Source organism: Boleophthalmus pectinirostris, unplaced genomic scaffold (assembly GCF_026225935.1).
Source record: "Boleophthalmus pectinirostris isolate CB_2022bp ecotype Guang Dong unplaced genomic scaffold, ASM2622593v1 HiC_scaffold_325, whole genome shotgun sequence".
Classification (NCBI taxonomy): Eukaryota; Metazoa; Chordata; class Actinopteri; order Gobiiformes; family Gobiidae; genus Boleophthalmus; species Boleophthalmus pectinirostris.
Window position 1 is genome coordinate 1 of NW_026571315.1, and position 23,712 is coordinate 23,712.

General features: G+C 38.9%; 6 protein-coding genes across 6 annotated transcripts; 3 read left to right on the forward strand and 3 right to left on the reverse strand.

The window, feature by feature from the left end:
- Nucleotides 1–3,636: 3,636 nt before the first annotated feature.
- psmb5 (proteasome 20S subunit beta 5) lies at nt 3,637–4,884 on the reverse strand. The gene is made up of 2 exons (XM_055161087.1): nt 4,603–4,884; nt 3,637–4,068 (listed from the first exon to the last, which is right to left on the reverse strand). Exons 1-2 carry the CDS (start codon nt 4,825–4,827, stop codon nt 3,652–3,654), a joined length of 642 nt encoding a protein of 213 aa, XP_055017062.1. The 5' UTR covers nt 4,828–4,884; the 3' UTR covers nt 3,637–3,651.
- Nucleotides 4,885–5,131: 247 nt separating this feature from the next.
- psmb11a (proteasome 20S subunit beta 11a) lies at nt 5,132–6,121 on the reverse strand. Its single transcript, XM_055161088.1, is given in 3 exon segments — nt 5,132–5,498; nt 5,580–5,924; nt 6,093–6,121. Coding segments are annotated over 3 exon segments (741 nt in total).
- Nucleotides 6,122–6,673: 552 nt separating this feature from the next.
- prmt5 (protein arginine methyltransferase 5) lies at nt 6,674–11,050 on the forward strand. The gene is given in 16 exon segments (XM_020936053.2): nt 6,674–6,846; nt 7,104–7,222; nt 7,313–7,398; nt 7,526–7,660; nt 7,746–7,858; nt 7,967–8,016; nt 8,096–8,259; nt 8,327–8,488; nt 8,634–8,711; nt 8,866–8,924; nt 8,997–9,119; nt 9,526–9,701; nt 9,785–9,988; nt 10,062–10,172; nt 10,239–10,303; nt 10,381–11,050. Coding segments are annotated over 16 exon segments (1,956 nt in total). The 5' UTR covers nt 6,674–6,688; the 3' UTR covers nt 10,534–11,050.
- Nucleotides 11,051–11,345: 295 nt separating this feature from the next.
- On the forward strand, nt 11,346–19,749 carry ap1g2 (adaptor related protein complex 1 subunit gamma 2). Its single transcript, XM_020935987.2, has 23 exons — nt 11,346–11,454; nt 11,799–11,944; nt 12,484–12,692; nt 13,484–13,608; nt 13,693–13,834; nt 13,903–13,999; nt 14,069–14,145; nt 14,234–14,329; nt 14,424–14,504; nt 14,629–14,727; nt 15,531–15,586; nt 15,940–16,053; nt 16,146–16,286; nt 16,554–16,608; nt 17,040–17,162; nt 17,301–17,390; nt 17,483–17,610; nt 17,725–17,829; nt 17,905–18,049; nt 18,134–18,281; nt 18,538–18,689; nt 18,758–18,856; nt 18,932–19,749. The coding sequence occupies exons 3-23, from the start codon at nt 12,492–12,494 to the stop codon at nt 19,025–19,027; spliced, it is 2,370 nt and encodes a 789-aa protein (XP_020791646.1). The 5' UTR covers nt 11,346–11,454; nt 11,799–11,944; nt 12,484–12,491; the 3' UTR covers nt 19,028–19,749.
- nedd8l (NEDD8 ubiquitin like modifier, like) lies at nt 19,589–20,816 on the reverse strand. Its single transcript, XM_020935988.2, has 4 exons — nt 20,715–20,816; nt 20,389–20,436; nt 20,225–20,307; nt 19,589–20,151 (listed from the first exon to the last, which is right to left on the reverse strand). Exons 1-4 carry the CDS (start codon nt 20,730–20,732, stop codon nt 20,037–20,039), a joined length of 264 nt encoding a protein of 87 aa, XP_020791647.1. The 5' UTR covers nt 20,733–20,816; the 3' UTR covers nt 19,589–20,036.
- zp3f.2 (zona pellucida glycoprotein 3f, tandem duplicate 2) lies at nt 20,769–23,346 on the forward strand. Its single transcript, XM_055161085.1, has 10 exons — nt 20,769–20,892; nt 21,181–21,366; nt 21,439–21,623; nt 21,699–21,802; nt 21,919–22,010; nt 22,077–22,257; nt 22,346–22,451; nt 22,517–22,605; nt 22,826–22,917; nt 22,995–23,346. Exons 2-10 carry the CDS (start codon nt 21,303–21,305, stop codon nt 23,102–23,104), a joined length of 1,023 nt encoding a protein of 340 aa, XP_055017060.1. The 5' UTR covers nt 20,769–20,892; nt 21,181–21,302; the 3' UTR covers nt 23,105–23,346.
- The last annotated feature ends 366 nt before the right edge of the window (nt 23,347–23,712 follow it).

The following is a 23,712-nucleotide window of genomic DNA, read 5'->3' on the forward strand; positions in this document are numbered from 1 at the left end:
CAGGTGTTAAGACTTGTCTGTGAAATTCACATGAGTACCACAAGCACACACTCCACCTCCTCCAGAGGACAAATGAACAGCTGCAGCCTCTCCAAATGAAGTAAGGCAGGCAGATATGAACAGCTGCATCCTCAAGTAAAACCAAGGCGACCAGGAACCTGCTGACGCAGCATGATCCACATCCACCCAGCCCAGGGGCCCTGCTCATGGCCTTATTGATCCCCGCAAACGTGATAAAAATTAACTATCGACCTGCAACCAGAACTGCAGGTAACCACACCTTGCACCTCAGGAAAAAACAAAAAGAGGAAAAACAAAAAAAAATGCTTGCTCAAAGTCAGCAAACACAACTAAAAAATGTACAGTTTGAAGATCAATATCCTTTTACACATGCAATGACACACTTTGCCTGAGACTGGGTACATTTGGACTGTTTGAAGTTAACAAACTCTCATGGTCAGACAAAACTGTAAAAGACTGTTTAGGTCACGCAAGATGTACTTGTGAGCTATCTGTGTTATATCATGATGACCCTTGACATGCGAGATACCATTATGATGTGGATTTGCAATGGCATGTAAACACACCCACAGATATTGGAAACAGACATGCCTCATTGGATAAAAAGGTGAAAATGAAGGAAAAAAATTAAGTGACACAAAAAAAGAGCACTCAATAAGTGACGCTTTTATTGTTCACCATCGCCTGCATTAAAAAGCCACTTCAATGTGCCCTTAGATTGCACACTCTTCTGCAAAAGCGGTAACAGTCTATTAGCAATAGAAAGCCACTTGCTATTCTGAAAAAGCCGCTTACCATTGCTTCCAACTACCAAATTGCAGCTTCCTCAGCTTGTCGTTAGCTTGCCATGATAATCATCTGGTGCCTGCCTATGCGCAGGGGTAATTTGCCATTCGGAGACCTGTCTGTTCCTCTTGAAAACTGTAAGAGACTCGTTACAAACATAACAGCCAGGGAGAAAGTTGTAAAGGGCTGTATAGAGTGGAGCTGTTAGAGTGAGCAGGCCATGGATTCAACTATAGATGCAATGCACAAAAAAAAAAAAAAAAAAAAAAACTTCCACACACCTGGAATCTTGTAGTAAATGATGCTATTGCATAACCTTCTTAAATACTCAAAGCATGAACAGAAGAGAGCTCAGGAAGTAAAACATAAGCCTATAATTCACAGGGTTGACATTAACTCAGGGCCGTAGCAGTAAATAGGGATATTAACTTACAAAATTGATCAACAGTTGTTATTGGAGGTCACTATATGATTTAAGAATTAGGAAAAAATATTTAGAAGCAAAATTAAACTTTTCAGTCTATAGTCTAAACCAAAATGTAAAGTTTTTATCTGTTTATGTCACATTAAAAAGGGCCATACTTTTGGGCCTGTCAGTTGCTTTTGGTTGAATGGAAATCTTATGGCTTTGGAATGTTTCACTGTATGGTATCAAACCTTTCTATCTTCATGGGAGACCAAACGAGACTAAGTTACAGGTCAGATCTTTGGAGAGGCAACCCTGCTAACAGTCAGAATGCCTGTTTTTCTAAGTAGTTTTGACAGACCTCCAACCAAAAAGTTACACAGTGCACCTTTAAATTCAGAAACTGGCATTTCATAAAGCATTCCACAATGACAATGAAAGAAAATTACAGATCTTACTAGGAAGAAAAATGCTTGGTAGACTAAAGACATGCCCTGTCGACTGATTAGTCAACTAACATGACAAACGTTCTCCAACAATTATGGTTATGATCTGACCATGTAATTGCACTCAAAATACCTCAACTGAGTTAATGCAAAAACAACAATTTACACAGAAACGTACAAGAATATCCATCTATTTTCTTCCACTTATCCAGGGCCAGGTCACAGGGGCATCAGTCTAAGCAGGGACTCCCAGACTTCCTTCACCCCAGACACGTCCTCCAGCTCCTCTGGGGGAACCCCGAGGCGTTCCCAGGCCAGCCGGGAGACATAGTCCCTCCAGCGTGTCCTGGGTCTTTCCCAGGGCCTCCTTCTGGTGGGACATGCCTGGAACACCTCCCAAGAGAGGCACCCAGAAGGCATCCGGAACAGATGCCTGAGCCACCTCAGCTGACTCCTCTCGACATGGAGGAGCAGCGGCTCTACCCCCTATCTTTAAGGGAGCGCCAGGCCACCCTGCAGTGGAAACTAATTTCAAACGCTTGTATCTGCAATCTTGTCCTTTCAGTCAGTACCCAGGGTACAAGAATAAAGTGTATTTAAATAGAAAAAGGGAGAGTAAACACAGGATTCACTCCAACAGCTAATTCACTCCCTACCTTCTTTCTGCTGTTACACATATAATATCTTACAAGTAAAATAATTATTAAACTAATACAAATACTGCTCGACTACGGCACCACTGAGTGATTCATCAACTAAAGGATTACAAGCCCTAGATTCCACTGCTGCTGGAACATTGTGACAATTACAGAATAATTGCTCAAATAGTATAATTTCTCCTCACAATAATTGTAACACTAAATTTTACCTAGTGGTATTCAGGAGAATTGCATCAGTGGGAGTCAGCAGTCTCCTTCCACCTCATCAGTCAACTGGCAGGTGCTAAAGAAGAGTTTTTTAACTACGGCATAGACTGTCAGCCTTTAGAGGTGGTGAGGAGAGCACAGTGCGATCGATGGATTTCCAGCATCAAATGGGTAAGTGTCGGTCAGTCAGCTGTCCTTCCCACCCGGATTCACCATTGGATCAGGACAGAAGAGGGGTAGCAGCTGAACACCACATCACAACTATTGCATCACTCTCTAGGGGATGGTCCAACACTGACTGCCACATGGGTCTCAGCTATCATCACACACACTTTACTTCATTATCACATCGTAATAAACTGCACTCGTCCTTGTGAGAGGCAGTAACACATGATTAAGACCCATTTTTCAAACTGAAGCCACGGCAGGTTAGACAGGCTACATCCTGATTACGATGTCACAACATTGAACATTATAATGTGTGGAGCCATATTTGTCAAGGCTCTTCAACAAGGCTTTTATTCAGTTTAGTTTGCATGCAGCTTAAGACACTCCATCAGGGGAGTAAGTGCTCTTGACATGATTGTAGCCAGCTAATGAGCTTCCCACCTAATCGCAATTGATTCAATTTACATGACATTTACCTCTTCATTCAATCACTGTCAAACTGGGCTACCTCCTATATTGGACTTATACTGAGATCATTATTTCACTCATTGATTGTCCGTAGTTTAACACGTGTCATTCAGGACTGTGGAAAAACTGACAGTCTGTCAAGTAATCACAGGCCTCTCAACTTTCCAAACAAAACCAGGATCGATCTTTGCAGGTGCACACATATTATGCATGCAACCCAATTGTCCAGCACTGGGATCCAGCGTCTATCATTCTGCCTTGTGTTTGCTGGCCCGCAGCCCCAGTCTCATCGATTTTCCATTACAGTGTCACTGTGGCGGCCTCTTTAAGCACACCTTCCCTGATGTATGGCCTCACACACAGGGCACAGTGTCCAAGAGTCACTGCTGAAAACCCAAATGGACGAGGGGGAAAAGAAGCATAATGCCACCATCTAGTGGTCAAAAATGTATAATATAAATTGTGAAATACCTACTTTGTTTTACATCCTTCATTCATTACAGGCCAAGTATAAATGACAGGTTTCTAATTTGGTCCAGTTTATATATATATATATATATATTTTTTTTTTTTTTTTTTTTTTTGTAGCTATGCATTTACCTGGTCCTCTCTTGTCCCATCCGCAGACCATTGTCCCCATGCTGAGTCCCATGCCTTTGTACTGGTACACCATGTTTGCCAGTAGCTTGGAGGCTGCAGCCACAGAGATGCGCTCCTTGTTCCGAAGCTCATAGATGCGGCACTGACGGGCTAAAAGACGCTCCCAAAAGCTACAATCTGCAGCTCCTCCAGCCATTGTGCCCAGTAAGTATGGATTGATCTCAATCACTTTCTTCACCGTCTGAGAGGCAATATAGGCACCTGCTGTGGCCCGAGAGTCCACTGCCACAATAACACCATGCTGGAACTAAAGAAAAGTGAAAATATTACAGATCTTAAGTTTAGCATAAAAACAAAAAATATAGATAAAACACAACTGAAATGGAAGAGGACCAATTGACAAACGCAACACAGGCTTCTTTTTGTAAATTAAAAATAAAATAAAAAAAATATGACGGGATCCAAATAAATTAATTAATTCATCTTTTAGACACTGAGTACAAGTTCAGGGTCAGGATGGTTTATGAAGGTACCACAGAGGCGTAAGATACACAGCGCAAATTGGTTGTTGTAGAACTTAACAAAAAAAATTAACAAGAAGACATTGCAAAAATTTAGAGATCCGTTTATTACTGATAGTTATACTAACTTAGTAACCCGAAGTAACTGCATGAGAAAGCGCTTTATAGCCACATTAGCATGCTAACTTCAATTTATTCATAACTGGTGTGGTGGGGCGCTCTGTTCGAGCTCTTAACCTTGATCCATCCACAAGGCAAACTACAGCTTCATTGCTTATTGTAGCAAACATCACGTTTGTAATAATTCATTGAATAATCACCTTGAATGCTAAAGTGGTGGTCCCATGCAGAAACTGTATTTTCCTCTCGCCATCATCCTCGGCTTCGGCACACAGCGGATTTCTGACGGTGAAACTGAGACTTTCCCCTGGGGCAGACTCAAAGTTCGCTCCGCTAGGACCCAGTCCACCTATAAAGTCGACCGGCTGACATTTTTCGTAAGAAAAATCACCAAAATCACTACTTAAAACACTAGCAAGTGCCATCTTTTCGAGTGTAAGGATGAGAAAGCAACTTCCTGCCTTTATTGATCATTTCTGACAGCACCCTCTATAGGTGCGGCGGGGACGGTGTAACAATAATGCATGCGTACGAAAAAAAAAACAAGTAATCCAGACCAGTGACCACATTTCTGAGGTTGCAAATGACACAACCAAAATTATTCTAAAAAAAAAAAAAAAAAAGCAGAACAAAACTAAACTAAACTAAAACACAACACAACAAATAATATATCATAATTATATAGCACAATATATTTTTTGCTTGTCAAATTAAAGATTGTTGCATTTATCAATTATGTGAAAATCTAAAGCACATAATGTCTTGATTTCACTGAGACTTCTTTCTTTTTTCCACTTTAATTTGTGTCTCTTCCATTTTCCTGTAATATTCCTCTTTCAAGTCCTCTCTCGGTCTTTGATGCCACCCTTGAGCTGTGATGTGAAAGAGGTCCACATTGTTTCCAGAGTATGCGTCCCTGTGAGTGGCTCTAAACACAGCTTCTCTGGCCAAAGACACAGCCTCTGCCACAGTCAGACTCCACTTCAGATCCCTGTCTAGGACCCCGTAGGCATAAGGGGACCCAGAGCCCACAGAGAAGACATTTCCCTGGAGCCGAGCCCCGTCACTGCACACATATATCAGTTTGGGGCCATTGCTAGTAGATGCAGATTGTGCTATGTCAGTAACACTCTGATTTGAAGGCGAATGTGCATTACCTGGAGACTGACTGTTACACATTTCTGTATCCCACCCACATAAAGTTAGGGCCACACACACATCAGTCCCTTTAAATGGATGTAACATAAACGAAAGGAGCTTGGCTGTTCCTCTTATTGACAATCGTCGTTTGTGTCTTAGCTGATAAAGTCTGATTTCTCTTGTCAGGATTCTTTCCCACAGCATGCAGTCTGCTCCACTACCAGAGGAGGTGACGACCAAGTGGGAGTGAAGAGGAGTAATCTTGTGCACAGCTGGACAAGCTACAAGTCCACCGGCACTTGCCCGTGTGTCTGCTGCAGCGATGACCCCACCTTTGAAGATGAATCCCAGGGTTGTTGTCCCGTGAGACAGAGCAAAAGGTCTAGGGACAGTAATTGAAGGTTTAGAAAAGTGAGAAGTTAATAATGAAGATACAAAGTTTGGTGTACTGAATTTCAATGGAGTCCCAATTATTAGAGATGATCTTCTTAAGTTGGAAAAATCATTAGTTTGAAATGTAGCTGCATTATCCAAAGAAGAAAGTGTGCACTTTAAAGCACAGATATCTTCCAAAGCCATAGTGCAACACAGTAAGATCCAAAACAAAAATCACATTCATGACTGACATCCTTGGTAGAATTATGTCCTCCTTTTTATCATGTTCATAAATGCAAACACATCAAATATCGGCTGTGAACATGATACTGGGATGCTCTTTTCTGCACAGTAATTCTGCTGGAGGCGTCACTTATTTTAATAGTTTCCACTTAAAAATGCTGATGCAACCTATAATAGACCAAGCTAGACAATTTCACACAAAAAAACACACAAAAAAAAAACAATTAGAAGTGAACATTGCCTACTATTCTCAATATAACTGCATGTGTGCATATTGGGAATTTACATGAGGCACAAAGATTAAAACTTTAAAGTGATTTAGTAAGAAATGTCCTGTAAGAAATAATCTCAACACCTTAATAGAATAGTCTAATTTTAACGATGTTAAAATGTATATTACATTAGATTTTAGGAACTCCTTATTGCTCGCGATAACACACGAGATGTTGGGACTAATATACATGAGATGTCATTACGGCTCTAAAATCCCATTATCAAGTATTGCGGTAACATCCTTTTAGATCCAACATGGCGCCTGTTTCCCCAAGACTGTAACGCCGCGGTCCTGTTCGGTCTAGCAGCTCAGTCATGGCGTCCGCCAGTACAGGCAGCCGAGTGTCTTGCGGGAGAGACTTGAATTGTGTGCCTGAGATTGCTGACACGCTCGCAGCTGTTGCTAAACTTGGGTAAGAACATTTTTTTCTGCACTTTAGTAGTTTAGCTACAGGAACGGTATTAATGAACGGCAGTGCCATCCGCGAGCCATGTCTGGTGAGCTGCAATCCGGTGAAATGACAACACGTGCACATCATAATGGTAGCATTCATCAGTGTCTCGTGTGTGTTTTATGCTGTTGTAAAACAAACACTTCTTTTGTTTGTAAAAACCACCATATTCAGTTATTTCATGTATTCTAAGTGTCCTGTATGTGTTTTTCTTCCAGATTTGACTTCCTCTGCATGCCCCTTTATCACCCGAGGTTCAGAAGAGAGTATGAGCTTGAGCCGGCTAAATCACGTCAAGGTGCCCAGACTCGCTCTGACCTGCTACTCTGTGGGAGAGGTTGGTTCTATTACTGGATAAACTGTTAAAGTAACTATTGTACATGTGTCATTGTACTCTCAAAATATGCTTGAAATATTTTTTGGGCAGATTGGAATACCCTTATAGTTGGAAAGCTTTCACCATGGATAAACGTGGACTCAGAGCTGGAGACAGAGTGCAGAAATTCAGAGGCAGTAAGTTGTATAACATATAACAACAACATTATCTGTAGGCTCAAGGTGTGGTGAAAAGATTTGTGTGGTTTTGGTGGATCATGCTTCCAGTCTTCTCACCATTGTCAATGCTAAATGATATGTTCAGGCTCTAGTCCAAGAGTTGAATTTCTCAGCATACCTGGGTCTGCCCGTGTTTATGCTCCCTCTGAAGGGACCGCATAATGCCAATCTTGCTCGCCTGCTGCTTAATCACATCCACACTGGCCACCACACATCAAATGTAAGACACTATTTCAACTGGTGTTTGATTATTATTTTTAATATTTAAAGTGTAAAGCTCATCAGTGTGTATTCATTTGTATTAGTTCTGGATCCGGGTTCCCCTTGTGGCTTCAGAGGATACGCGAGAAGATCTTGTTGATAATGAACAAGTTTCTTGTTTTGATGACTTAAGCACTGAAGAGAAGACATGGGGCTGGTAAGTCCAGTTATTCTGCACAGCAAAACTAATATACGGCACATATTTAGAGTCTGACTTTGAACTCTTGAATATTTATATTTAACATGTTTGCTTCTTTATACTCAGGTGGCACTCCTTTAGAACTCTTTGTGATTACAACAAGAGGATAACTTTAGGTGAGTTTGTTGAGGATAAGCAGTGTGTTTTCAAAACTAATAAATAATAACTTTAATAATAAGCTTTATTCTGTATCAGCAATTGAAATTGGTGCAGACATGCCCTCTGATGCAGTGATTGATAAGTGGCTTGGAGAACCCATCAAAGCAGCTATACTTCCTACCAGCATTTTCTTAACCAATAAGAAGGGCTTTCCAGTCTTGTCTAAAGCTCATCAGAGAATAATTTTCCGCCTTTTTAAGGTAAGAAAATAATTTTTTAAAGGCTATATTTGGTATAAATGAAAATGAATTTTTTTTTTTTTTGTAGTTGGAGGCCCAGTTTGTCTTTACTGGCACCAGTCGTCACACAGAAAAGGACTTCAGATCGTACTTGCAGTACCTAGAATATTTAAACCAGAACCGGCCAGCACCCAATGCCTATGAGATGTTTGCCAAGGGCTATGAGGACTACCTGCAGTCTCCCCTTCAAGTAATAAAAAGACAAAAATACACACACAACAAATATTGATCCATTTTGTATATATGTTTTACAGTTATGGATCTTCAACTTGAAATGGCTCAAATATTAGTTTACTATTTTACTATTACATGAAAAAAAATATAATTTATTTCAGCCTCTCATGGACAACCTGGAGTCTCAAACATATGAAGTGTTTGAGAAGGACCCTATTAAATACTCACAATACCAACAGGTGAGTTTTTCATTATGGACTACTGAAAATTATTTTCCTTTGCAAAAACTTAGCCACCGATGATCATAAAAACAGAAAAATAGCAATTTCAATTTTTTTGTTTTTTGATAAAACAAATTAGAACATGCCTCCAATGTTGCTTTTCTTATTACAGGCTGTTTATAAATGTCTGCTAGACAGAGTTCCAGATGAACAAAAAGCAACCAATGTTCAGTGAGTCAAACTTAGACATTCAAGAACTGCTTTGCTTATACTGAATAATGTGGGTTTTTTTGTTTTAAATAGGGTGTTGATGGTATTGGGTGCAGGACGAGGCCCTCTGGTCAATGCTTCCTTGCGTGCTGCTAAACAAGCTGACCGGAAATTGAAGGTGTATGCTGTGGAGAAAAATCCAAATGCTGTTGTCACGTAAGTTCAGTTGAGTTGTTGAGTAATTCAGATTTTGCCACTTTGCTTGTTTGCGCCCCCGCATCCTTGCTTTTGTTAGCCCTCCCCTCGTGTGTTGTCTCATTCACTACTCACTTGGAAAGTTGGTGCCATCCAAAACTTTCTAGCACCATGAACCTTTTCCACCATTTACAGACAAGACCATCAGCAGCACACACTCTGTCACAGAGGGTCACAGAGAACACACATATTCCACTTAGTAGATTGTATGATCTACTGAGTATGATCCATGATCAGGAGACAAGGAGCAAGCTGTTTTTTTCAGTGCTCTGTATACATACAGAAACTGCCTATGTCTTTGCACTTTAAAATTTTTACTGTACAGATATGGAGATACATAGTTTTCAATGTACACATTTCTTTGAAGGTTGGAGAACTGGCGCTTTGAGGAGTGGGGGGACCAGGTAACTGTGGTGTCATGTGATATGCGTGAATGGACAGCACCTGAAAAAGCTGATATCATCGTCAGTGAATTGCTTGGTTCATTTGGTGACAATGAACTGTCTCCAGAGTGCTTGGATGGTGCTCAGCATTTTCTCAAAGGTAGAATTTCAAAAAGAAATTTCAGAATTTATGGCTTTTAATGTAGTGTTTGCTCACATTCTCTAACTACCTTTTCTCTTTAGGTGATGGAGTCAGCATTCCCTGTTCCTACACATCATTCCTGGCACCGCTGTCTTCATCAAAGCTTTACAATGAGGTGCGAGGATGTAGAGAACGTGACAAGCATCCAGAGTGTCATTTTGAGACCCCATACGTTGTGCGACTTCATAACTTTCATCAACTGGCAGAGCCCAAACCTTGCTTCACTTTTGTTCACCCCACAACAAGTAATTCACAAATAATTAAGTTATTGTTAAAGTATTTCCTTTTATTTTCATGGTGTTATTTCCTTTTTACTAGACATGGATAATAATCGTTACCAGTGCCTCCGATTTCCTGTAACATGTAACTCCGTGTTGCATGGTTTTGCTGGCTACTTCGAGACAACACTGTACAAAGATGTTACACTTAGTGAGTCACATTTACCATTTAATTTTTAAATTAAGTAATTTATAAATGTTATATTTTGTCCTTTAGGTATAAAACCAGATACACATTCACCTGGGATGTTCTCATGGTTTCCCATCTTGTTCCCCCTTAAAGTAAAAATCAATATTTTTAGGAAAAACTTGTGTTGTGAGTGACAAAACCCAACATCATTCTTTCTCTTTTGATACAGCAACCAATCTCCGTTTCCCGGGATGAGAATGTCACTGTGCGTTTCTGGCGCTGCAACAACGGGAAGAAGGTGTGGTATGAATGGGCTGTAACTGAGCCCTCCTGCTCCGCCATCCACAACCCGGCAGGACGCTCCTACACTATTGGCCTGTGACTTACAAATTAGCTTTTCTTTCATCAGGGCCATTGTCACCCATGCTATTTCTAACGTGGGCTCAATTGAAGTACCCTGCATTTAATGTGTTGTGGTGATAACGCCAGGAGATGGCACAGGTAGTGTGTGCAAGCCATTTGAAATAGAATTTTAATACGCAAGTATGTTATAAGAAATTACTGCTCGAAGTACATTGATAAAAATGACTAGGTCTTCTCAGTGACATGGCTCTCTTTAAGCACTTACTGACTACAAATACATCTCCTTTATGAGTGAGGACTTACTTTTCACATTGGGTCATACAGTGCACCACTTTTTATGCTTTATTTCAATGTTGTTTTGCAGAAAACATGTTAATGTAACAACTCTCCTGCCTTAACACATTCCAAGTACTGCATACATAAAGCCCTGTTCTAAAATTAAGAAATTGGTCAGGTTCCTTGCTGTCACTTCATTTGTTGTCTTTTCATGTCTGTATTTTGTTAGTGAAACATCAATAAAACATATTGTAATGCTTTTCTTACTTTTTCTCATGGTATTTCTGCGGTGGGATAAAGCTATGCTGCTGTCCCTTTAATCTGATATTCCATTCGTCTTCCAAAGCATGCCAAGTTCATTTAATAAAGGCGCAGACCTACGTCTGAAGTTAAAACTGCTTTCATTTCAGATGTGGGAAAAGGGCTATTTTCTCTGAGCATATAATTTGCCTATTATTGTAACTGCTTTATATATATTTGCCCGGGTCAAACGATGTAGGCAGTAGGTTGATAAAACTGCTGGTGGCAGCATAGGCTCATAAATGTTTGATTCACCTGGTGAAAAAGAGGTGGAGTCTCCGGGATACTGGATCACATTGCGGAAGTGTCACTGTCCATGACGAGAAAAAAGGTGTACTTTATGAAGCAAACTGAGGCAAAAAAGGTAAGTAGACCGTATCTTCATAATAAAATATACCTTAGTGCCCACAATGACAATACAAGTACTCAAGCTTTTGCTGATAATGTAATTCACGGGAGATTACAGATGTTTGCTTACTCACCATTCACTTCGTGCGTTAGACCATTTTATATTTGCCTTTTTACTGGTGAAATCATGGCTGGCTGACTTTAATCTTTATTCTTTAACAATGTTGGAAATAGAAATATTTTACAGATGTTGAGATCTGGTTATGGATCGTTATAATTTGAAACGAAAGAATAGCATTAATACTATTTTGATACTAGAAATGAAATAATAAAACCACAGTCAAGAATCTTGTTTTGAAGGTACGTCCGGAAGTGGTGCGCTCGTGTTGTTGACTTAACCAGATCCTAACTCGGTGCCCAGCCAACAGTGAACTGCCCAGTATCTGATGGTAGTCGGTAAAACGGGTTCACTTTTGGATACTGACCAGAGTTTGCACAGCTGTGAGGTATGTCACTATGTACACATTTGATTTACAAAATGCTACTTTACCTTTATGTTGTTTTGGTATTCAGTGGTTAGCTTAAAAACAGGCCACTCTCCTCCAAAACAGGCTTGACAGCATCTACAAGGTTAGCCCAGTCCAGCCAGTGGGCTAGCCGCTCTCTGGATGTTGTATGACCTGCTAAGACATGTGGTCATGGTTTGTTTTAGTTTTTTGACAGCTTGTAACCGACTGTCAGTAATGATTTAAAACATTTAAAGTCGGGCACTATTTACTTTTAATCTACATATTTGTAAAAGCAAATTATACAATATAGGCTATAGGTCATATCACTAAATAATGATATTTACAAATATAGTACAATTAAGTGTATGCACCTTAGTTGTTATAGTGACAATAAACTATGATTTGTTATTACTGCTGCATTAGAAACACCTATCATCCAGGAAGTGAAATATCTGTATAGTCATGCCAAATAACATCTCATCTAATTTGTTCATATATTGTCATTTTCCTCTCATATCTGATTGCATATTACACAGACTGCAGGATGTCCCCATCAGTACCCCTACAGGAGATGATTCGGGCCATCCGGTCGGCCCGGACCCAGTGTGAGGAGCGGGGGGTCATCCAGAGGGAGTGTGCTGCTATTCGGGCACAGTTTAGACAGGCTGACAACGAGGGACGATCACACAATCTGGCCAAACTCCTTTATGTGCACATGCTGGGCTACCCGGCTCACTTTGGTCAGGTGAGGAGATTTAGTTAATGCATGTCATGGGTTTGCCTGATGATTGGGAAGCTGTGAGGACAATGCCAAAAGTTAAGGGACAAAAAAATGCTCTAAATCACCTATCACCTATATCAAGCCTACCACCAGTGGTACATGTACTACAGTCTGAGAAACACCGGTTTACAGTGATAAGCTAATCGTAGCTGATATATAGCTGTAGCTGGTAACATCAATGCACAGTCTATAACTATAAGATATCCTGTGCTACTGTAGAAATTTAATCTCATGTCCTATAATTTTATTTATTTATTTACTGCAAATACAATAACAATAAGTATTACAATATAAATGCACAAGAAGTATCCTATTACATAAAGGCAACAGCACCATAAAGGCAAGAGTGCCAGTGACTTAACAGTTTTGAGGTGAACCTCACTGAGCTCCTCTTAGGACAAACCAGAGTCTATACAACATTTGGTGATTACATGTGAATTCATTGTAAGAATGACACATGAAAGGAGCATACCCCATGTTCGCAAACATTTGACTAACACTCTTGTGCCTGGGCACTTTCAGTAGCAGTCTCAGAGTCATTATAGTAGTGTTATCCCTTAGCTGTTATTCACACAATATCAGCTCTTGTCTGCTGCACTAGGCTAATGTGAGTTAATGTGTGCGCATGTACAAGTAGAAACTAGGCCACTGAAGTAAGAGTCAAACCCCTGCTGCCACAAAGTAGAAAAGGTCTTCAAGGCCATGTTTGTATCAGTCTAATTATCTTGAAATACTGAAAAGACTTTTGTTACTAGATGGAGTGTGTCCGTATGATTGCCAGCCCTCGCTACAGTGAGAAGCGTGTGGGATACTTGGGAGCTATGATGTTACTGGATGAAAAGCAAGATGCTAGCCTCCTCATCACCAACTCTATTAAAAAGTAGGATATTGCTCTTTTATCCATCTGCCACAATATTTCACTTTGAAATGTATAGTTATGTCAGAGATCTTTATGTGTTTGCAGTGATCTTTCCCACAGTAGCCAGTTTGTGCAGTCCCTGGCCTTGTGCACTTTGGCCTGTATGGGTTCAGCTGAGATGTGTAGAGATCTAGCACCAGAGATTGACAAACTGCTTCGGTCCTCAAATTCCTACATCAAGAAAAAGGTATGTTTCTAATTTCAAATGAACTATTAATAGTGCACCCCTTCATCTCACCTTTATCTTGTCTTCAGGCTGCACTTTGTGCAGTTCATATTGTTAGAAAAGTTAATGACCTTGGGGAACTTTTTGCTCCTGCTGCTCGCACACTTCTCTCTGAGAAGAACCATGGTGAGATATCCCAGTCTCATGTTCATAAATAATGTGAATTATACAGTCAGTTAAATATGTTCTATCCAGGGGTGCTGCATGGAGCTGTGGTGCTCATCACTGAACTGTGTGAGCGCAGTCCGGAAACACTGGAGCGATTCAGAAAGGTACAGGACACCTAAAACATGCTGAATTGTTTCATCACATTCTACTTTGTCTAATGTGTTAATTATGTGTGATTTATACTATTGTCAGTCGGTGCCGGAGCTGGTCCATATTATGAAGGGCCTAGTGCTCTCAGGTTATTCCCCAGAACACGATGTGGCTGGAATCAGTGACCCCTTTTTACAGGTGAGTCTTATTTAAAGTGGAGCTTTAGTATAACCTAAGTTTTTTTAACTAACTAATATTTGCTAAAACTCAAATGTACTTTTCTCATTGCTAGGTCCGCATCCTGAGACTGCTAAGAATTTTGGGACACAATAATGAAGTAGCCAGTGATGCTATGAATGATTTACTAGCTCAGGTAAACCCCTTTTTCAGCAGGCCAAGACACCCTTAGAAAACCATGTAAAGCACAAATATTCTTGTTTTTACATCCTTATATTTGAGGAATTTATTTATGTATTTATTTGTTTATTTATTTTCAGGTGGCGACCAATACAGATAGCACAAAGACTGCTGGCAATGCTGTTTTGTATGAGACTGTTCTCACTGTGTTGGATATCAAGTCAGAGAGCGGACTTAGGGTGAGTTACAAGGATGTTATATAGTTTTTAAAGGGACTGTATGTTGATTTTTTTTATTTCATACATCATACACATGACCTATCTGTATCCTCAGACACAGAGAAATCATGTTTATGTTCAAATCAAATATCGTTGTTGTCATTGTCATGTTGATTTACTTTGGGTTACAAAAACATTCAAAATGATGGCTAAGTTGTTTATGTTATCATTTCATATTTTATTTTTTTCAAATCAAACCTAGAAGTAGAGATCGACTGATATAGTTTTTTTTTTTTTTACTGCTGTTACCAATAATTTAGAATACAGAGCAACTGATGACCCATATGTTCTGCTGATATTTTGGGGCAGTTATGTAGGACTGATTCTGACTATATTCACGAATTGGTGTAATTTAAATTAACTACAAACTACCCCCCTATTACCACAAACCGGTAAGAGAGCTGTGTAGTCTCATTTTGTGCTGTTATCTTTTCATATTAACATGTTAATATAAAGCTTTGTCTTTATTTTCTAGGCAGTACATTGCCCAAAACAAAATGCTTGAGATTTAAGGCTGATTGCCAAACTGTTAATAAGTAAAAAAAATATCAGCCCTGTATGTTGGCCTATCTCTACCTAAAAGGGTCTGCGTTTTCACATGAGGCATGGCCTCTCTGTATACTGACAGTGATCTGGATTGGATGAGGCTAAAGCACTGGCAACCCACATTCAGTTATGACTGTAGTTCCTTTTTAAAAGATCAAGAGCACAGTCTACTTACCCTCCCTTTAATGATGCTAATTGCTATAATGATGTCTCCCCAGGTTCTGGCTGTAAATATACTTGGAAGATTTCTACTTAACAATGACAGAAATATACGGTCAGTTCTAGTTTTTAATGCTTTTTATCTTGTTCTGCTTGTTTATGTCAGACTGAAATCACAATTTGGTTTTAAATATTCATTATGGGACCTTAATATCGCTAACCCTAGTGACTGGACTTGCCCGTCTGGTTTTACCTGCAAGTACAGGTCTCTGACTGTGGCTATATGAGTGGTTTAACTCCAGTGAGACCTGAAAGTCCGATAACATCTCTACACAAGCTAAATATATGAGTAGAAGTCATGTACATCAGGGGTCAATATAAACTTTGGGGGATTTCCATTACGCAAAACAATGGAGTTAATACAAGTATGTTTTTTTTTATTAAAATGTTATGATTGGTTGTGCTCAGGTACATAGCTATGACATCTCTTCAAAAGATAGTTGGGACAGATCACATTGCAGTCCAACGTCATAGGGGAACCATCGTGGACTGTCTAAAAGATCCTGATGCCTCTGTCAAACGGTAAACATTTTCTCTAGTTTTTCTAGCACTACACTCTTGTTTGGTTGATGCAGTATTCATTTTTATAAACTAACAATAACCTTCAAATGCAGTCGTGCACTAGAGCTCTCTTTGGCCCTGGTTTCTGCCTCCAACATTCGCTCCATGATGAAGGAGCTTCTCACCTTCCTTTCTACCTGTCCACTGGAGCTCAGGGCTCAAGCAGCAAGTGGCATTTTTGCAGCAGCTGAAAGGTAAGCAGTAAAGGCTTAAAAATGTTCCACCCTTAAACAATCGAGTTTAATAAATGAACTTTCAGTGCAACAGTGCACATTAATGCACACACTACTACTACTGTTTAGCAGAATGTAAGACGACATGTCTTTGCCTGAATGACATCTCTGTCTTTACTGTGAGCACAGCACAACAACAACCCTGTAGTATTTTCCTGCACATACTATGGCTTTATGTAGCCATTTGACAAAAAAATAAAACACAAATGTGTTTTCCTTGTTTGCCAGATATTCACCTTCTCAGCGGTGGCACATTGACACCATTCTGCATGTTCTTACCACGGTAAATGCACTCACTAATTATTATTCTTAAAATGTTTTGTCAGCTAGTCTCACTTTTAATTTGTTTTTGTGTGTCACATTTTTGTTAGTTTAGAATTCTGGCCTATCCTCCATCACAAACATTCTATTGTCTTGTGCCATGTCCCAACTTTTTCTTGGGTTTCTGATTTTAAGGATTTGTCATTGCAACTGTACTCTGTTGTTAGCAATGATGCAGTTCAAACCAAAATATTATATCTTCTGATGGTGAAAGGACCTCACAAAATCATTCAGATTAGGAAGGAATAATTAGCCTCAAATACATGAATAGAACCTTTACTGAAAATTTTGTCATTCAGTCCGATTAAAAAAAGGATCCCTTTGATTCCTAGTTAGTAAGCGACCTGCATGTTTGTTTGTTTTTTATTGTATTTGTAATACCCACTGTTACAGGCAGGGGGCGATGTAAGAGATGAAACCGTTCCAAACTTGATCCAGCTTATCACTACAGCATCGGAACTGCACTGCTACACTGTGCACAAACTGTACAAAGCTCTGCTGCAGGACATCTCTCAGGTAAGAGAGTTATACCATAGCATGTCTGGTGTTTGCACTCACCTGCATTGTGATTTTATATATATATATATATATGCATTATATATATATATATAAATAATGCATATATATAAAATATATGCATTCTTTTTTTAACAGCAACCCCTGGTCCAGGTGGCTTGTTGGTGCATAGGAGAATATGGTGACCTTCTATTAAAAGGAGACTGTCAAGAAATTGAGCCAGTGCAGGTATAATTATAATTACTCCACGTTCTTTTTAAATGTTATTGCTGAAAGATTTATTTCATTTTTTTCCTCATATCTTTACTGTTTTGCAAAAGGTAAATGAAAATGATGTCCTAGATGCTCTGGAAACCGTTCTACAGTCCCACATGTCATCTCCTGCCACAAGAGGTTTTGCCCTGACAGCTACAATGAAACTCAGTACACGCATCACAGAGAACGTAGAGTAAGAACTATTAATTTCATTTGCATGTTCATATATAGCCAAGTTAAAAATGTAGTACAATGAGAAGCACCGTTAAAATATTAACATTCTGGTATTCTGCTTTGTTTTTACCAGTCGGATCAGAAGCATTGTCAGTATCTATGGCAGCTGTATAGATTTGGAGCTCCAGCAGAGAGCGGTTGAATATAATGCATTGTTCAAAAAATATGACCACATGAGGTACAAAACATAGTTGGAGCATTACCATTCATTAATTGAAAAGCACAAAACTCTTTACATTTTGTGCTCTTACAGGGCAGCGGTGTTAGAGAGGATGCCCATAATGGAGAAAAACTCAACTGGTCAGACTAATGGAGAGACAACAGGAGAGTTTGTCAAAGAAGTTCAGACAGTAAAAGTCACTCAGGATCAACCACCAACTCAGCCACCTCCTAGTCAAGTGTGTAGAGATTATATTTGGTTGATGCATTCATACAAGTGTATGTTGTTTAATTATTCTGTATATAATATTGTATTTCCCCAGGTGTGTGACCTCTTGGATTTGTTGGGTGACTCTAATGATAGTGTGAAGCCAAGTTCTTCTCCTGGCCAGTCCTCTAACAATGCCAGCAGTCCAGGGGGAGACCTACTGGATTTACTGGGGGGGTTAGACATCATGCCGCCCACACCAGGTCAGTACTGAGAAAATATACATATACACTCCCCTCATCAAAGGGACTCCTTTCTGAACGAAGGAGTAGAGCAGGACCAAAGCAGACCTATCACCAGGCCTAAATTGGGCTCGACCCAGAACCCAGCAAGGTCAAGTGTGAACACACTCTTAGTTACATTCCAAAGGATTTTGAAAGTGCTTAGGGTTTTGTGAAGAATTTTAGTATTATATCTTTGTACAGTGCTTTAGTATTGTATGTCTTGTCTTTCTTTTAGTGCCCGCTATGCCGGTGTATGAGAAGAATGGGGTAACTTTGACACTAAGTTGTGAAAAACAGTCAGAAACAGGCTTGATTGTCACTCTGACAGCCTCCAATTCCACTGACGCAGATATCACTGCTTTCACTCTTCAGGCAGCAGTGCCCAAGGTTTGTCCTCCACCCTCAAAGCACCACTTCCATTTTGGGACTTGTTTTCTCAAACCCTCTCTTTTTAGAGTGTACAGTTACTTATGAAGGCTCCCAGTGGCGACTGTCTTCCTGCTTGTGGCACAGCTAAGGTCACACAGGTGGTGGTACTCAACAATCCTAACAAGGTAAAGTAGCACTGCACTGCAAGTAAATGTTACATTTCTTATAGCTTGCCAACTTTATGGATTTACAATTTTCAGGTGAACCTAAAGATGAGGATACGCGTGTCCTTTACAAGTCAAGCAGTTGCTTTTCAGGATACAGTTCAGGTTGACTCTTTACCTGAGTGCAGGTAGTTAAACCCTACACAAAGCACAGCTAACACTCCTTGATGAAACTGTATTTGATGTCACAGATGTTAAATTTTGTATAATAACAGTTGCTGCTGTTCTACACCTACATAAAATCTGTTTATCTTTGTGTGACTTGAAAATATTAAGCGTTTTTTACTTACAACACAAAACAAGACTCTATTAATTTATAGAACAAAAACACTTGTATTTTATACTTTTTATGCATGTATTAAATGATACTCAGACAATAGGATCAATCACTGTTTACTATTGATGCTTGGGGGTTTGCTAAGAAAGCCACTTATACAAAATAAATAGGTGATGACTAGTTTTAATTTTCTTGTGCCTTTCCAAATAGAATTCTTTTACTGAAACTGAATTTTATGAAGCTTATTAACTTCTAATACAAAGGGTTTCTTTATTACCTCAATTATAGTTTACAGACATCTCTTTAGAGTAGATTTAAATGCTCTTTAAATAAATGTAAATATAAAGTATTTTATGTTGCATATGAATGGGTGAAGAACTTTTAGCTGTTTTAGTAAAGAAATCATTAGCATCAGCTGAGAATGTTCCATTTTTATTATTCATAGAAGTCACTGACACAGCTCAAAAATGATTTTATCCAATCAACATGATATTGGTGTACATTATTTTGAACCCAGGGCCAATGTGTTACAAGTGTACACTAATTGTTGTTTTCTAATAAACTATTCCTGTCTTGATTTGGTACCCATTTGTTTAACATAATTTTTTAGGTTTATACATGTGTTAACTGAATGAGAAAACACTTTTTCTAACTCAACCATTTATTCACAAGCAAAAGCACAGTTTTCTCAGGTTTGTTCTGTGTGTTGCCTTCCTGCGTGACTTTCAAACTAAGAAAAACATTTATAAAGAATTCGTATGTCCATGTTTATGGGTGACATTGTATGGTTTTAGACCAGGATTGCATAATTTCCAGATCTTTGTGTTGCAAAATGACTTTTGCTGGGCAAGTGAAGACAGTTATTCAGGACATGGATGTGGGTAAGCAAGGCCTGTACACTCCTCCTCTTAATGCCAACACGAGATGGAGCACTGAGCCACCTTGGATCTTATAGTCTGCTGCTGTCTTTTCATCGTTCCTAAAGACAAACAATATTAATATTATCACACATTTGTGAAATATGACCAAGCAAATACTACTGACGTGCTTACATCTGTTTTCCACTGTAAATGAGTCTTTGTTGCTGCGGTGGGATCCCTTCCTTTTCCTCCACCCTTTCTTTAATTCGTTCCACCTAAATAAAACAAATGCAAAATTACATTTTACTGCTACACTTAATGTATAATTGCCTATTTTACTATAAACACTTTCTGACCTTATCTGTTGGCTCTATGTCAATCTCAATTTCCTTTCCAGTGAGAGTCTGAAATAAACATACATGTTGTCAGGCTAGAGAAACACACCACAATCCGCTCACCAATACGAGCTTTTACAAAACTATGAGTGGATATCAATGAATATGGGCTACTGAAGACATTAGCGAAAATCTTGACATAAAAAATGAGACGTTCAGAATAGGAATATCCAGTGATGTTTTCGGCCATTGTTACCAAGCAAATTACTGTATGTAGCAGCTTCACAGCACGATAACTAAAGCCATGCCTGATGTATGAAGAAAGGGAAACCAAGATACGGGCTTACCTTAACTTTAATTAACATCTTGAATTAAGTCTGTGGGCCTAAAATTATATAATTTAACAAAACAGTGGACGATCTGCTTGGCCGGTTGAGTTCACTTCCTGTGCAGCTCAAACAATGTTCCCGCCTGGCGAGAAGCCGTCAAAGCAAAGTTCCGCCTAACTGAGCGACAGAAGTTTTGGTAAATTAATTTTTTTATTTTTATTTTTTTTATTTTATAATACGTTATAATACCTTTTAAACGTATATATTTCTAATTACCCGCATAACGGGCAAGGAAAACGTTGTCTATAAAAAAAATAATACTCCAGCCATTCATATTTCAATCACTTTTCTTGATAAACATGTGTGTTTTGTTTTAAATACTTTTATATATTTTAATATGATCACATGCACAAGCTAAAAAAAAAGTTAAATAACTTGTTGAATATGCAGTGGCTGTACTTTTTGTTTTGTCTGTTTCACACAGATGCGGTTGCGGCACTTATCTTTAAATCAAAGAAGAGGAAGAAGACGCAGATGTGGATCATTGACCTAATGAGACCGAAAGTTCTCTTGAATGTTATTTGTCAAGAGTGAAATCTGCAAGTCATGATAACTGTACTTCATTTAGGTGTTATAGTAGCGGTTCTTTCAGCAACACTGGCTAAAGAAGGTATTTTTTGCATGTTGAAATTAGTACTTGCTTTATGTTTGAAGTGCAACACAAACTGTCCTCTGCTTTCAGATATCAAAGTATCCTGCTTAAAAGACTCTGTGAGCATTGCATGGAGAATCCAAGCCGATTTGGTACCATATGTGGCACGCATTTTTCTTGGAAACTGCAAACCATCACAGTTCCATGTTTTGCCCACTGGAGACGGGGAAGTGCTCTTTCATTATCAATTTGCAGAGTGCAGATTTAAAAAGCGGGTAATCTAAAACTCTTTAAGGTTAAGTGCATTACAGACCACTAACCAGGACACTAAATTTATATTTCTCTTCAAGATGAAAGGGAAGTACATTATATTTGAAAATGAACTTGCCTTCAGGCCACAACAAAGGATGAAACCTGCAGCCTTTGTGTTTCCTATAAAGTGTGTAACTAAAAGGTATTGAGCAGCTTGGTTTAAGTATTTTTTTCTGATTGTATGCTTTTTGTGTTTTGGGAAAGGTTTTATGAAACAACTGATGTTTGTGCTTGATGTCTTCCATGTGTACGCTTTAGACCTGACAGTTGGGTTCCACAGTTCCTAAATCCTGGAGCAGGTTCATCTGAAGCTCGAGGAGGCTTGGTTTTCCACATGGCTCTTTTAAATGGTGAGCTGCCTGAAACAAAAACACACAAAAATACAAATTTGATTATTTTATTTTTTATGCTTGCAGCTGAACTAACGGGTATTGCAGAAAGTAATATTATCCCTCTGGGCTCATTCATGCCAATATGGGCTGCAGTAGATCAAAAGTCCCATCAGCCTTTACTGCTACTCATGGAGGAGTGTATTGCAGCAACAACTCCCAAGCTTTATCCTGATAGCCAAGTGTACCCCCTCATTACTAATCAAGGGTAGGGAAGGCTCTCATCAAATTTAATGTAATCCATTTTTCACTTATCACTTCTAGGCTTATTTTTTGAACTTTGCTAACCTCTTTAGATGTCTTGTGGAAAGTCAGGTGGGAAACTCTGTTTTCCTTCCTCGATATCACTCGTCTTCAATCATCGTATATCTTCAGTCGTTCAGATTTGGACTCGGACAGGAGGTAGACATATGGAGAAAATTTTACTTTGCAATTTGTCAACTAACTAAAATGTTGTTTTCACATAGTTGTACATACACTGTAAATTGATTGCTTGGGACCCAGACCATTTGGATAGGACAAAGAAGGCCTGCTATTATTCTAAAAAGAGTGGGAGGTAATATTGCATTAGACATTGTAAAACTGTCACAACTAGGGCTGACAATAAAAATTCAATTACGATCTGATCTGGGGCAATATGCCATTTTGGACATGTTACGATTCATAGCTTTTCTTTTTAATGCAGCTCTATGTTCAACACATTTTCCCTTTATTATGTCTCATTCTGGTTCTTATCTCTTCTGAGATCTTGTGGTAATGTGTCCCCTTTTTTTTAGCTGGGAGCTCTTAGACAGTCCGGAAAAGAGTTCCATCTGTAGTTGCTGTGCTTCGAACTGCATGACAAGATCCAGGAGACACATTGATATTGGTACTTGAGAACTTCAGGATTCTTTTGTTATGTTTTGTTTTCTTTTTGCCATATGTAATTGATGTATCTTGTTTCAGAATTGGAAGCTCTCTCCTACCACTCCATTGTAGGACCAGTAATTATAGTTGATCAATCGGACCGAGGAGTGCAGGACACAAAAACTGGATCCACGTCTACTGTTGTATGACAGTGAATTAAAGAAATTGATTAATTCTGAGTTTGAAGACCAATATGCCCACTAATGGTGTAAAAAGGCAATCATCAGAACTTGCAAGATCTAAAAGATTCTTTAAACTCTGCTGTATAAACTACCTAACAGTCATCTTATTAATGCTGAATATAGGGCACTATAAAAAAGGGATGGATGGAATGGAAAATTTGTTTCAATTTTCATTTTAAAAACTAAATAAAAATGCCTTTCAACATTGATTTCATGAATGTAAACATGGTATCTGTAGCCCAATTTATTATTTCAATATGCCATTCCAAACCACATGGTTTTCTACCTATTTATTACACCAAACTGATCACTGAGAATTAGAAATGACTAAATCTCCATCTCAATTATATTTTGAATTCTGTAATCCTATATAAAATGTAACCTTTTGTACTAAAAATCATCATTGATCAATTGTATGGGGACTTGATTTAAGTCAAATTAACCTATGTTACTGTCTGGTTATGTAAGACAAGGGCACTGGCTCAAGCAATATCAGTGATTATCTGTTTTGTCAATTTTATTTTTTTTTTGAAACTTGAGAATGTGATATAGACTTGCATTGATTGCATTTTGGA

Excerpts from the sequence above, each read along its gene's own strand:
- nedd8l (XM_020935988.2), bottom strand. Across the intron at positions 20,308-20,388 it reads ACATAGAGCCAACAGATAAG|GTGGAACGAATTAAAGAAAG; the intron begins GTCAGAAAGTGT and ends TGTTTTATTTAG. Across the intron at positions 20,152-20,224 it reads ATTTACAGTGGAAAACAGAT|GAACGATGAAAAGACAGCAG; the intron begins GTAAGCACGTCA and ends GTTTGTCTTTAG.
- ap1g2 (XM_020935987.2), top strand. The coding sequence starts at position 12,492 with ATGTCCCCATCAGTACCCCTACAGGAGATGATTCGGGCCATCCGGTCG. Across the intron at positions 13,835-13,902 it reads ATTCCTACATCAAGAAAAAG|GCTGCACTTTGTGCAGTTCA; the intron begins GTATGTTTCTAA and ends TCTTGTCTTCAG. Across the intron at positions 17,391-17,482 it reads AAGAAATTGAGCCAGTGCAG|GTAAATGAAAATGATGTCCT; the intron begins GTATAATTATAA and ends GTTTTGCAAAAG.
- psmb5 (XM_055161087.1), bottom strand. The coding sequence starts at position 4,827 with ATGGCACTTGCTAGTGTTTTAAGTAGTGATTTTGGTGATTTTTCTTAC. Across the intron at positions 4,069-4,602 it reads CCACCACTTTAGCATTCAAG|TTCCAGCATGGTGTTATTGT; the intron begins GTGATTATTCAA and ends ACTTTTCTTTAG.
- zp3f.2 (XM_055161085.1), top strand. The coding sequence starts at position 21,303 with ATGATAACTGTACTTCATTTAGGTGTTATAGTAGCGGTTCTTTCAGCA. Across the intron at positions 21,367-21,438 it reads AGCAACACTGGCTAAAGAAG|ATATCAAAGTATCCTGCTTA; the intron begins GTATTTTTTGCA and ends CTCTGCTTTCAG. Across the intron at positions 21,624-21,698 it reads AGTGCAGATTTAAAAAGCGG|ATGAAAGGGAAGTACATTAT; the intron begins GTAATCTAAAAC and ends TTTCTCTTCAAG.